Raw genomic sequence first — 13,248 nt, 5'->3', positions numbered from 1 at the left:
GACCCCTCTGTTCTTCAGCGGTGACAGAGTAGCGCTTCCCTTGCAGAAAGAAGCAAGGGCTTCCCCTACCCCCACCTGACCTTTCCATTGCTTCTCTTCCAGGGAGACCACTGTAATTTTAGCCATGACATTGAGCTACCAAAGAAGCGAGAACTGTGCAAGTTTTACATCACCGGATTTTGTGCCAGAGCTGAGAACTGCCCCTACATGCATGATATCCTTTGGCGCCACATCTGATGTGATTGAGTGGCAGAACCTCTCTCCTTGTTGGTAGTAACAGCTTACCTCCACTGCGCTTGCTTTCTCCCTGCCAGTGCTGTATCAAGAGTTTTCTGGGCATCTGTATCTCATTTAACCTTCACATCTGTCCTGTGACAGGCCTGCTGTTCCCATTCTGTGGATGAGTAAATGGAGGCACACATGTTAAATATTCTCTTTACATATATTCTTTGAGACTGGCCTATGCCATTGCCTGTTATCTTTCTGAGACTTTTCCAACTGGTTGTGTAACCTTGGGCACATCATTGAACTTCCTTATTCCTGTTGAGTGCGGATTCAAGGACACAGCCCCATGGCCAATGTGGTGGGTGGGAAACACTCTGGAGCAGGAGTCTTGAGAACTAGGGTCTCATCTTGGGTCTGCTGCCAGTGTACTGTGCATCCCTGAGCAGGTCACTTCACCCCTCTGGGCTTCAGTTTCCTCATCTCCAAACACGGGGTTGGATTTTGCCCTCGGGTGGGTTCCATCAGTGGAAGCTTTTCCCTTAATTTGCCATGAACGTGATTTTCCGTGTAAGTTATACCACACAACTGGGAACTGCATCAATGGTGACGACTGCATGTTCTCCCACGACCCTCTGACCGAGGAGACAAGAGAACTCTTGGATAAGGTAATGTCTGGTGGGGGGGGGGTCCCATTGCCACACTCATGGGAACCAGGAGGTGTGCCTTCCGTTGACTTGGCTGTGCAGTCCGCATGACCAGAGTTCCCAGTTGCATTGATCTGGAGCTGGGCCACTTTTAGGAAGAAATGGGAACTGTGTTCTTACCTGCAGGGAGAATTGAGATGGTCGCACTTGCATCTTATCTCCAGCCAGGGCAGTTTTCACTGGGGTGGCTGCATATAAGGAGTGTTTGCCTTGTGTCTCCAAACATACCTTGTGATTTTTTAGGTGTCCTTTGGAAAGAGCCCATGGTACACAAAGAGGAGAGAAGACTTGGGTTGGGTTATATTTTGATGGAAATGTCAAATGTTTCTTTACAAGTTTTAAGGATTCTATTAAGCAGTAAAAAAAGTACATACAGGGAAATTGGAGGTTTGGTCTTGTTGGAGACTTTTTCCCTCGGGTGAGGTGTCAAGGCTTTCTGACTCGTCAGGTGACATTTGAAACTCATACTAGTGTCAGTCTTGTCTCTGAGAAGTCATTAGGACTTGGGGAGCCCCAAGGTCCTGTCCTTGGTTTCCTAATACATCCAGGGGAATGGATGAGAGAATGTGTCCTTTCAAATGAAGGCTTTTCTACATCCTAGTTCACAAAGGGTTTGAGGAGTTGACTATTTTTTTAAGAATGGAAAGGATTGAGTTCATCAGCCAGTTTGAGGAATCCATTCCTGGGTGACTGCCCAGTTTAAATGGCTGCCGGCACTGCCTGAGGGGTTGAGGGGAAGCCCTGCACAGGCAAAGTGAGAGAACGCCCGCTCCTCATTGGCAGGGGAATGGGAAAAATTGAACAGAGTTCTTATTTGGCCAGGTCCTTTGTGGAGCCTAATCTAGGACTAGGGTTTTGTAATCAGTCGATATTTAGAGTCAGTGAGTTTTTCCACGGGGTAAGTAGTGGGAAAAGTCATGGTGACTTCTTGCCTCATTTGAAGAACAGAACAATATCTGACTGAGGACTGCCCCCTGCTGGAGGTTCAGAGTTTGCATTCTAGACCAGTGCTGTCCAGTAGGAAACATGTTGGAGCCATGTTTATTTTTCTCCTTTTTTACTATAACCTGCAAGTACTGCAGCACAGTTTAATACAAAGGTTTTACTGATAATTGCACAATTTATATGATGTGGGCAGAGAAATATCAAGAGCGACTATAAACTGGCTGGTCTTGTAAGTCAGGCTACCACATATTTAATTTTAAATATTCTAGTAGCCACATTAAAAAAGTAAAAAGAAACAAATGAATTTAATTTTTATAATATCTTAGTTCAATGTGTTGATATTCAAAATACCATTTTAGCAAGTAATAAATGATGGTGAAGCAAGTAAGATTGTTGGGGGGCTACTATGTCTTTAGAGTCCGGTACTTAAGGCCTCTTTTCAAACACTCAATAGTCACACAAGGCCTGTGACCACCATATTGGACAGCACACCTCTAGACGCCCTAATAAAAACCCAAAGCAAACAAGGTGGCCCCTTTCAGTTTCTGCCCACAAACAATTTGAAAGCATTGGTGTCGCCTGAATAAGGTCAAGTCTCTGGGTTAAAAAGGAGTGTAGAACCTAGAAAAACTGTCCCAGAATCAAATTTGTGTGGTCAGAAAGTAAAACTTGAAATGTGCCTTCAGGACGGGCCTAGACTAACCCTGCCAAAGGCATTGGGTCAGCCACTTCCTTCTCACCAGATGAGGTTGCAGCTGGTCCACCAGGGCTGGGCCTGGGGTCCAAGCTGTGTTGCCTCTTACGCAGGGAATGAATGGGGGATTCTGGTCATGTAGGTGGTCTCTGCCTGGCATGTGCCAAAATTCCAGACTCCTAGAAGGAAGGGGGGTTGTTTAGCAGAAAGCACATTGTTTATAGATATTAAGCACAGGGAGCCCCTCTTACCAGTCAAGGAATGCTGGAAACCCTCTTGAAATTCAGGTACCCAGACACCAGCCAAAGGCTAACTTTGCAAGGCCTTCCAGGGACGGCAGTCAGGCCTGCTATCTTTTTTCTGCACAGGATCCTAACTGGTGAGACATTCTGCTCAAATCCAGACATTGAAATTGTTTGTCTACCCCATATTAGGCCCTGTGCTGGGCCCTGAGGGTACCTCAGAATATAGAACAGTTCTGCCATCATGGAGTTGATAGTCTTTGGGTGAGCCAGGAATAAACAAGGATACAATAAAACATGTAATCTTACAAAGCTCGGGCAGTGCTTTGAAGGGAGCTAATGGTATTCCGGGCAGTGCTTTGAAGGGAGCTAATGGTATTCCAGTAGTGAATGCAAGGACCAGGACATTCACCCTGTTGAGATTTAATGAGAGACCCTCCATGGAGGACATGGAGCCACACAGTTAGGAACAGAGGGAAAAGCAAATGCCTGGGGAGAAGCCTGGTCCAGGCTTGGCTGTCGCAGACTGGAACAGGGCTAGGGGCTTAGGGTTGAGTCTAGGGCACCATGGAAGGAAATGAAGCTGCCTCCCCAGCACCCAGCCCTGCCACCAAGCCCCGTGGGTCATGGTAAGGTGTTGGGGTTTGATGGCAAGTGCATTGAGAGGCCCTTAAAATCCAAACAGGACAGTGGCATATTAGCCAACCATAATAGGACACACGTTACAACATGGATGAACTTTGAAAATGTCATGCCGAGTGAAAGAAGCCAGACACAAAAGACCCCATGTTGTATGATCCCATTTCTGTGAAATGTCCAGAATCGGGGACTCTAGAGATAGAAAGCAGATTAGTGGTTGCCCGGGGTTGGAGGGAGGAGGAATGGGGAGTGACTGCTTATGGGTAAGGGGCTACTTTTGGGCGATGAAAAGTTCTAGAACTAGACAGAGGTGGTGCTTGGGTAACTTCATGAATGTATTTAAATGCCACTGAATTGTACGCTTTAAAATGGTGAAATCGTATGTTCCATGTTACATGTACTTTGCTGCAGGATAGGAGTGGCTCCCCCTACCCGCTTGTGAAGAGGGGGTACAGCAGTGGTGAGGGGGGATGGTTTTTGTGCCAAAGAGGCTTCGTGGTCATTGGCCTACTGCTGTAAGAGCTCCACTCAGGGTCCTTGTGGTTCAGAGTTTTCCTCAGTAGACCTAGCTTGCAACACTGGACAGGTCCCTGCAACCCGACTCCTGTCCTGTCCTGACTGTCACCCCCTTTCATCCTTCAACCCTCAGATGTTGGCTGATGATGCAGAAGCAGGTGCTGAGGATGAAAAGGAAGTTGAAGAACTAAAGAAGCAGGGCATCAACCCTCTGCCCAAGCCACCCCCCGGTGTGGGCCTCCTGCCCACTCCACCTCGGCCCCCCGGCCCCCCGGCCCCCACCTCTCCAAACGGCAGGCCCATGCAGGGCGGCCCCCCGCCCCCACCCCCTCCCCCTCCTCCACCCCCCGGGCCCCCACAGATGCCCATGCCAGTGCATGAGCCGCTGTCCCCACAGCAGCTGCAGCAGCAGCAGGACATGTACAACAAGAAGATCCCCTCCTTGTTTGAGATCGTGGTACGGCCCACAGGACAGCTGGCTGAGAAACTGGGTGTGAGGTGAGTGCCAGGGGCCTGTCGCTGAGCCTGGCCCAGGCAGCGTGCTGCCTCCAAAACTGTGGGAGGCCTGGTCTAGAGCCCTCTACTGCTCACCACTTGAAGGCCTCCACATCTCCTGGAGGGTGTGACCCCCCCGCCCCCACCCTTCCTCTACAGCCCCTCTCATAGGAACCATTTCCTCCTTCTCCTAGGTTCCCTGGACCTGGAGGACCCCCAGGGCCAATGGGCCCTGGGCCCAATATGGGACCCCCGGGGCCAATGGGGGGTCCAATGCATCCTGACATGCACCCTGATATGCACCCGGACATGCACCCCGACATGCACCCGGACATGCATCCCGATATGCCGATGGGCCCTGGCATGAACCCTGGCCCGCCCATGGGACCTGGTGGACCCCCAATGATGCCCTATGGCCCTGGAGACTCCCCACATTCTGGAATGATGCCCCCCATCCCACCAGCCCAGAACTTCTATGAAAACTTTTACCAGCAGCAGGAAGGCATGGAGATGGAGCCGGGACTCATGGGGGACGCAGGTACGCAGGGTGGGGGTGGGACTAGGTGGGGCTGCTGGGTTTGCACAGTGGAACATAATGGGGAAGATTTGGTCATCTCCCCGTCTTTGAAAGCATGAATCCAACACCTTCTCTGTCCCATGAGTGATTGAATGTTTTCGTGACTGAGTCACTCACTACCCTATTGAGGCAGAAAGGAATATTGTGATTATCATCATTATAATTTTAGTCTCTTAGACATTTTACTTGGTGTTCCTGGAATCGGGAGCACGGGAACTTAGAGGGGCAGGTGTGGAATGGTGCTGGGCTAAGAGGCTGAAGTGGCCTTACCAAAGCAGCCTCCTTCCAGGTAGTTCTTGGCTTGGGGCTGCCAGTGTCAGCCTCCCAGTTCTGCTTGTTCTGTCCCCACGTCTGACCATCTTCCTTCCTCCTCTCCTTTCCTTATTAAAATATGTATTGGCTGCAGCAATGACATGACCACAGGAGGTAATGCTCAGCCTTCAGCAAGGATGGGTGTGTCCACTGCTGCCCAATGCCGGCCTGCTGCAGCTCTGGGGTCAGAGCCAGTGAAGCAGCCACAGTCCTGGCCTTAGCTGCATTTGAGTGGAGGGAAACAGGCAGGAAATGTGTAAATAAGTACAAAAGCTCATTTTAGCATTGATCAATGCTAGAAGTAATGATGCTGTGGGAGAGTGATGGGGCTGAGGCGGGCTGGGAGCTTCTGGATGCTGGAGGCCCAGGGAGCAGAGGCCTCTCTGAGGAGTTACTGGGAGTGAGTTGGGATGTAAAGGGGAGGAGACAGCTGTGGATGCACAGCCCAGGGCGGAGGCTGCCGCCAGTTAGCTTGCTTGAGAAAAGCAAAGGCAGCATGTGCTTTGGAAAGGGAGGACAAGGGAGAGAATTTCCAGTGCTGTAGGGACTGTGTTGCCGTGGCGAGGTAACCTCATTGGAAGGGTGACGGTACCGCAGAGGAGTGAGACCGCAGTGGATGGTAGGGACAGGAGTGGAGTCATCCTGCAGAGGCTAGCTGGATGGCAGCTGGAGGCGGCAGGGAGAAGCAGGGCTTGGTTTCTCGGTTTGGGGATGGTGCCACGGGGCCAGCGTAACTCCTGTGTGCGTTACTAGGTGGACAGGAGTGGATGGGGTGCTGGCCATGGGGCACAGTCACTCTGTGGGTACTGACACCTTTCCTGGCTGGGAAGCCCTGCTGGAGAGAGCCAACTTGGGTGGGGCAGCGCTTATGCTTTGGCTCCATTAAGTGTGAGATGCCCATTTGACAGCCATGCAGACATGTTGAGGCATATTGGAGACAAGCAGCTGGAGGTCAGTGTGAGCATCCTTGGGTCTAGATGGCATTCGAAGGCACGAGAGCAGATGTTTGGGGCGAGGAGCCAGGGGCTTTAGAAAGATGAATGACATGTTCTCAAGTGAGAAACAGGCTGCTTGAGGGGTGATGGTCCCATAGTCCCCTCCCCCCTTTAAAACGCTCACAGCGAAAGGTCTGGGTGTGGAAGGAAAGCAGGTCTGTCAAGCTGTTAGCCCCATGTAGCCCTGGAGTAATTCGCTTCAACTCCTACGTCAGGAAATCTTACCAAGTGTGCTGGTCAGCGACTTCAGTGCACAGTGGGTCCTCAAGTAACATTTTATTCAACATCATTCTGTGAGAACATTGATGAGCTGCCCTAGGGACTTAGCTCTTGTTTGTATCAATTAGCATGTGGTAAAATTGGTTTTGTTATATTTCACTTAAAGTCACAGAACCTATCGATGACATTGAGGCCTTACTGTATTCACAAGTGCACAACCATCGAGTGAGTCACTCTTGACAAACCAAAGTATGGCACAGATCAGGCCCTGCCCATCCAGCTCACATGTTACAAAGTTCAGTGGCTAGAAGAAGGGGACCTTTCACCTTCTGCTTTATGTTTTGTATATGAAATATTAACTCATTTAGTCATTTTAATGCTATACATTTAACTTAAGTTAAATTACAGATTCACTCTCTTGGTAGTACTGGCCTCATTTCAGTTGCTCACTAGCCCCATGAGGACAGTGGCAGCTCTATGGCACATTTCATCATTGCAGAACATTCTATGGGGCAACACTAACTGGACATTCTCCATCTCTGAGGGGTACACACACACACAGCCTCCAGGTACATCATCTTCTACCCCGCCATGCTGCACCCCCTCCTTAAATGCAGCAGCATGTACATAAACATTTGTGGAGTTCAGGAACCCACAAAGGAAGCAGGAGAGGGAATCACCATGAGCTTCTGGGTTGACATGCGGCCATGGCAACATTTTGGTGGGGTTTTTTGTTTTGTTTGTTTTAATATATGTATTTTAATTGTTGAGAGTATTACAGATGTCCCCCATTTCCCCCCCCCCATTGCCCTCCAACCAGCTTCTGCAGGCCCCCCCCCCAGGCCTTCACCCCACTGTGTCCATGGGCTGTGCACATATGTGTACAAGTTCTTTGGTTAATCTCTTCCTGTTCCCCCTCCCCTGTCCTCTCTGAGATCCCTCAGTCTGCTCCATGCATCCATGCCTCTGGGCCTGTTTGTCAGTTTATTTTGTTCATTAGATTCCACATATAAGTGAAATCATGTGACATTTGTCTTTCTCTGGCTAATTTCACTCAGCATCATTTTGGTTTCTTTCTTTTCTTTACCAGTCTCATTCCCAGTGGTTAAGCTCATGTTATGACCTTACAATGTGATACAGTGTTTTTCTTTATTGATTATTGCAAACAAACCATAAAACTAGTGCTCGTGGCAAATAAGTTATAACGGGTCAGAGCATGTGGAATGAACAACAAAAAGATCTCTTAGCCTCTGTCTCCCGAATCTCATTTCCAAAGAGACTGTTTTCTGTCTGTCTTTTCAAAGCCTTTTCTTTGCATTTTGTAAACATCCATATGACGCTCCGTCTTGTTTTCGTGTAATGAGCGGTTACCCATGTCACTAAACCTCACCGGGAGCCCCGTGCTCTTCCTGGCTACATTCCTGGTTGGCTGCTCTGTTCCCCGCTGTTGGGCTTTCTGTGGGGACCACCCTGGGATGGTAGGAAGGGACGGGTTGCGTATTCTCACCCATTGCCATCACCATCAGGGGTGGTTCTCCAGTTGAGGGCATGGGTGGGTTGGAGTTGACACCTCGAGGCCCTTCCCGACACGAACCCCCGGTTCTTCCCTGCCACAGAGGACTACGGGCACTACGAAGAGCTGCCAGGGGAGCCTGGGGACCACCTCTTCCCCGAGCACCCTCTGGAGCCCGACAGCTTCTCTGAGGGAGGGCCCGCAGGCCGGCCGAAGCCGGGCGCCGGTGTCCCCGACTTCCTGCCCTCAGCCCAGAGGGCCCTGTACCTGAGGATCCAGCAGAAGCAGCAGGAGGAGGAGGAGAGAGCAAGGAGGCTGGCTGAGAGCAGCAAGCAGGACCGGGAGAATGAGGAAGGCACGTGTCCTCTCCAGGGGCAGGGGCTTTCCCTGGTGGGCGCAGGCCCCCTGGGCTGCCGTGCAGGGGAGAGATGGGGAACACCTAGATGGGTTTTGTGCTGGAAGGGAGCCTGTGGCCAGGGAGGACCCCTGCCTCAGGCTGGGGCTGCTGCATGTCCCTGAGGAAATTGGAAGTCAGGGCTGCCCTCTGTGCCTTGGAGTCGGGAAAGGCCCTGATCCCATCAAGGAGGGGGGTGGGCTGGTCCCTGGAGGAGACGGCAGCCAACTGGATTTACTCCCTGCACCCTTACAGAGGAGGCTGTAGGAAGATGCTCCCAGTCCCTCTTACCCCAGATCATGTTCTCAGGAAGCCAGCAGACGAGAGCTGGTTATTGACAGATCCAGTAATGACCAGTCACACAGCTGCCAAGCTGCATGGGGCCACGCAGTGACCTGGTGGCGTCTACCCCAGAGTGAAACAGGGAGGGCAAATTGTGTTTAGAACCCGAATCCAGAGGCCATGGGTGGCCGTGACAGGAGCCCAGGACCAAGTGGGGACAGTGGGATGAGGGGGCAATGCCCTCCTCTGGTGGCTCCAGTTTTATCTGCCTAGGAGGTTGGACTTGGGCTAGTTTCTGTGTCTGCCCACCTGGTCCTCGCCTCTTGGTTGGTGACTGCCCTTCCCCGGGATGTGGTAACCTTTTGGGGACCTGGGGGCCAGTGTCTGTGAGCCCCAGGTACAGTGAGACCTGAGTCAGTGGGGCATAAGCCTTCTCAGGGTGAGGAGGTGGCACCCTAGGCTTGGAGTCTGAGCTCACTCCCAGGTCTGCCCCCATCTCAGGGCACCATTCATGCCTTCCTTTTGTCATCTGTCAAACATACCTGATAACACTACCTCCTGGATGGTTGTGAGAATTAGTAAGACAAAGCATTTAGTACAGTGCCGGCACACAGGGAAGGGTCCAGAAATGTCAGCCAAGGGCCTCCCAGGGTCAGCACTTCACTGGCCTGAGCTCATTGGCTGTTCACTGCGGGGAATGGGGGTCCTTAAGAGAGGAGAAACTGAGGTTCTGAGAGTTAAGAGGCAGAGGAGGCGTTCATCCAGTGGGCTGCCGTGGGGTCCAAGAGGGCGTCTGTGGTGGCCACTCACCCCTCCCTGCTCCTCTGCTCTTTCTCAGGTGACACTGGAAACTGGTACTCAAGCGATGAGGACGAGGGTGGGAGCAGCGTCACCTCCATCCTTAAGACCCTGAGGCAGCAGACGTCAAGCCGACCCCAGGCTTCTGTTGGGGAGCTGAGCAGCAGTGGGTTGGGGGATCCCCGCCTCCAGAAAGGACACCCTACTGGAAGCCGGCTGGCTGACCCCCGCCTCAGCCGGGACCCCAGACTCACCCGCCACGCTGAGGCTTCCAGCGGGTCAGGCCCAGGTGACACGGGACCCTCCGACCCTCGGCTGGCTCGCTCTCTGCCTGCCTCCAAGCCTGAAGGTGGCCTTCATTCCAGCCCTGGAGGCCCCAGTGGCTCCAAGGTGTCCGGGCTACCCCCTACAGAAGAAGAGGAAGGGGAGCGGGCCCTGCGGGAGAAGGCTGTGAACATTCCCCTGGACCCCCTCCCTGGGCACCCTCTGCGGGACCCACGATCTCAGCTGCAGCAGTTCAGCCACATCAAGAAGGATGTGACCCTGAGCAAGCCAAGCTTCGCCCGCACTGTGCTCTGGAACCCCGAGGACCTGATCCCCCTGCCCATCCCCAAGCAGGACGTTGTGCCCCCCATCCCCGCTGCCCTGCAGTCCATGCCTGCCCTGGACCCCAGGCTGCATCGGACCACCACTGCGGGTCCCCCCAACCCCCGACAGCGCCCAGGTACCTCCACGGACCCCGGCTCATCTGGCTCTAACCTGCCTGATTTCGAGCTCCTCTCTCGCATCCTCAAGACTGTCAATGCCACTGGCTCCTCCACTGCCCCCAGCCCCAGCGACAAGCCCAGTGACCCCCGGGTGCGGAAGGCCCCCACTGACCCTCGGCTGCAGAAGCCAGCGGACTCTGCTGCCTCCTCCCGTGCTGCCAAGGCTGGCTCTGCAGAAACACCCTCTCCAGCTGCCAGTCCCAGTGGGGAGTCCTCTCCCCCAGCCACCGCCCCCTATGACCCCCGAGTGCTGGCAGCTGGTGGGCTAGGCCAGGGAAGTGGGAGCGGGCAGAGCAGCGTGCTGAGCGGCATCAGCCTCTACGACCCCAGGACTCCCAACGCAGGTGGTAAAGCCGCAGAGCCTGCTACTGATGTGGCTGCCCAGCCTAAGGGCCCCGAGGGCAACGGCAAGAGCTCAGCTGCCAAGGCTAAGGAGCCCCCATTTGTCCGCAAGTCTGCACTGGAACAGCCTGAATCAGGGAAGTCCAGTGCGGATGGCGCCTCAGCCATAGCCACGGACAGATACAACAGCTACAACCGGCCCCGGCCCAAGGCTGCTGCTGCCCCAGCCACCGCCACAGGCACCCCACCACCAGAGGGTGCTCCACCCCAGCCTGGCGTGCACAACCTGCCTGTGCCCACCCTCTTTGGGACCGTGAAACAGGCGCCTAAGACGGGTTCCGGTAGCCCGTTTGCTGGCAACAGCCCAGCCCGAGAGGGCGAGCAGGACGCAGGGTCCCTGAAAGATGTTTTTAAAGGTTTTGACCCCACCGCCTCCCCCTTTTGCCAGTAGTGTTAAGCCGGAGTGGAGCTCTACCTGCACCCCACCTTCCTAGAGCTATATTTAAGTGCAGCATCCAGAGTTGGGAACTTGGGGGGCAGGGGGGCCTGGGTGCTCTTTCTTTGCTTTTTCCCTCTTTTTTTTCTTTTGCTGTCTCTCTCTCTCTCTTCCTTCCCTCCCTTTTATTTAGTAGTACTTTCTTTTTAAAACATATAAATTGTATATAACCATCTTCAGTTCTGGTCAGTGCTACTGGGCTCCCAGGCTCCCGCTGAGAAAACCTACTTGTGCACGTGAAGAGTTTGCAGGTCGCCAGCTGGTGCTCTGCCTGGCCAGCTCAATTTTCAGGGACTCCTTGAAGACTGGGGGTCCAGTGGGTTTTCTGGGCACAGCTTGGCCCCTCCTCCTACCCCCCGCCCCCAGGACAAAGGGAATACAGTAGGTGCTGAGAAGGCACTGAATACTGCTCACTGTGTTGCATGAAGAGGCAAGATGGAGCCAGGACTGTGGCAGGACTCGCTTCAGGGGCCAGTGGGAGTGAAAAAATATCCAGAAAAGAAAGGAAAAGCTCTGGGGAGCTGCCCGGACTGGAAGAAACAAAGCCCTTTCCTGCCACTATCTCATCTGGATTCGCACCACCCTCTGTCCAGAGTTCACCTTTGACCCCTCATCAAAGACTCCAGGGTGAGAGATGGACCTGGAGGTGGCAGGGCTGGTGTGGGGCGGGTTCCCCAAGCTGCTTCCTGGAGGCAGCACCGCAGATCGCCTGTTTTCCGTCAGTATTAGCTCTTGTCCTGTTGTGGCCATGCCCTTCTCCCCTCATGCCAGGGGCTGTCCTGCTCCTCAGAAGCCAGAACACCCAGCATGCTGGCCCTGGCGCCCCTGGGGACAGCTCAAGGATCCGTGGCATGGCCACCCCACCAGGCTCCCAACAGAGGAGCCCTGGCTGGCTCTTGGCAAAGTATTTCTGCTCTCCGCTTCCTTCGCCCCTCCTTGCACCATGTCTTTAGGGCCCATGGTTTCGGTGTGTTTGGTTTTCTTCTAAGCGACAGGTGCACAAGTTCAGAGGCGTGTCAGGGTGTTGGATTGGTGGGCACTTCCATAAAAAGGGCCTGGGGGGAGGGCAGGAGAGTAGCCATTGCAGGATGGGGGCTCCTGGGCCCTCTCCCCAACCATGGGGTGTGGAATTGGAAGCCTGCATCCTGCTCCCCTCATCCAGCTGAGCCGGGAAGGGAGCAGAGATGTGCTCCCCCTTTACCCCAGGACCCCAGCTAAGGTCCAGCCCTGTCCACAGAGCTCCAGATGAGGTTCACCCCATGGACAGGGCCTGGGAAACTGGCAGGGCCTGTGCCAGTCCATGACCTCCGGCCTTTCACCTCATCCCACTGCCTCAGTCACCTCCCTTAAGGCCCCATCCCTCCCTTGCTAATAATGAGGAAACCTGGTGACCCAGCCGAAGGGTTCCCCCTCCCTGCACCTTGGGGTGGGAGGTGAATGAGGCTGCTATACCCTCTCGCCAGACAAATCTAATTGAATTTGGGGCCAGAAGCGAGGGCCGGAGAGGCAGCCCCACAGGGTCATTGCGCCATGATCAGGTTGGTTTGGTTTGTCTTTGTGTCTTTTTTGTTTTGTTTTTTTTTAAACATTAGCGAGATTTTTCTTCAGCCATGTGTTGGCCTTGAGCAGACGACTGCAGCCGGTGGTGTTTGTACAATAAGTAAGAATACACAGTGTGGCTGTAGGGTTTTTTTCCTTCTCAGAATTTTCTTTTGTAAAAGCAAATTAAATACTTTTTTAAAACTGAAATTTGTGGATGAAATAGAAGCTGGAGCCCTCTTGGATATCCAGCCTAAGAACCTCATGGGACTATGAATTTACCCAAAATTTTCATTTGCCATCAGGCCGAGCTTTTAAAGAAAAATTGTTCTCTAACCAGGATTGTAACAAAAGTGTAAATACTATTTCAGAAAGTTGATGGTGCAAATATGTATATAATGTACTGTATTTTTACAATGATCGTCGCATGCCTCTATTCCACCCCCTTTTTGTACTCTGTATCTGTCTTCCAGAAATGTCACCTGCCTTTCTCCTGTGGTCTCTTAATCCAATAATTGTATTACTGCCATTAAAGGATGCAGTTATTTTAAAAA

At 52.9% G+C, this 13,248-nt stretch overlaps 1 protein-coding gene across 2 annotated transcripts in view; it reads left to right on the top strand.

Annotated features, from left to right (window-relative positions):
* The window catches only part of ZC3H4 (zinc finger CCCH-type containing 4), a 34,737-nt gene extending 21,489 nt beyond the window's left edge, over nt 1-13,248 (top strand). For both annotated transcript variants that reach the window (XM_087826795.1, XM_087826794.1), the window contains exons 9-14: nt 103-214; nt 781-890; nt 4,099-4,463; nt 4,655-4,998; nt 8,180-8,431; nt 9,591-13,248. In XM_087826795.1, coding sequence (XP_087682921.1) covers nt 103-214; nt 781-890; nt 4,099-4,463; nt 4,655-4,998; nt 8,180-8,431; nt 9,591-11,110 — 2,703 coding nt within the window. In that variant the 3' untranslated portion in view covers nt 11,111-13,248. The remainder of the gene's footprint in view (nt 1-102; nt 215-780; nt 891-4,098; nt 4,464-4,654; nt 4,999-8,179; nt 8,432-9,590) is intronic.

Source organism: Miniopterus natalensis, chromosome 18 (assembly GCF_054644295.1).
Source record: "Miniopterus natalensis isolate mMinNat1 chromosome 18, mMinNat1.hap1, whole genome shotgun sequence".
Taxonomy (NCBI): domain Eukaryota; kingdom Metazoa; phylum Chordata; class Mammalia; order Chiroptera; family Miniopteridae; genus Miniopterus; species Miniopterus natalensis.
Note: the sequence above shows the minus strand (reverse complement) of the source record. Positions and strands in the feature narration are given on the sequence as shown.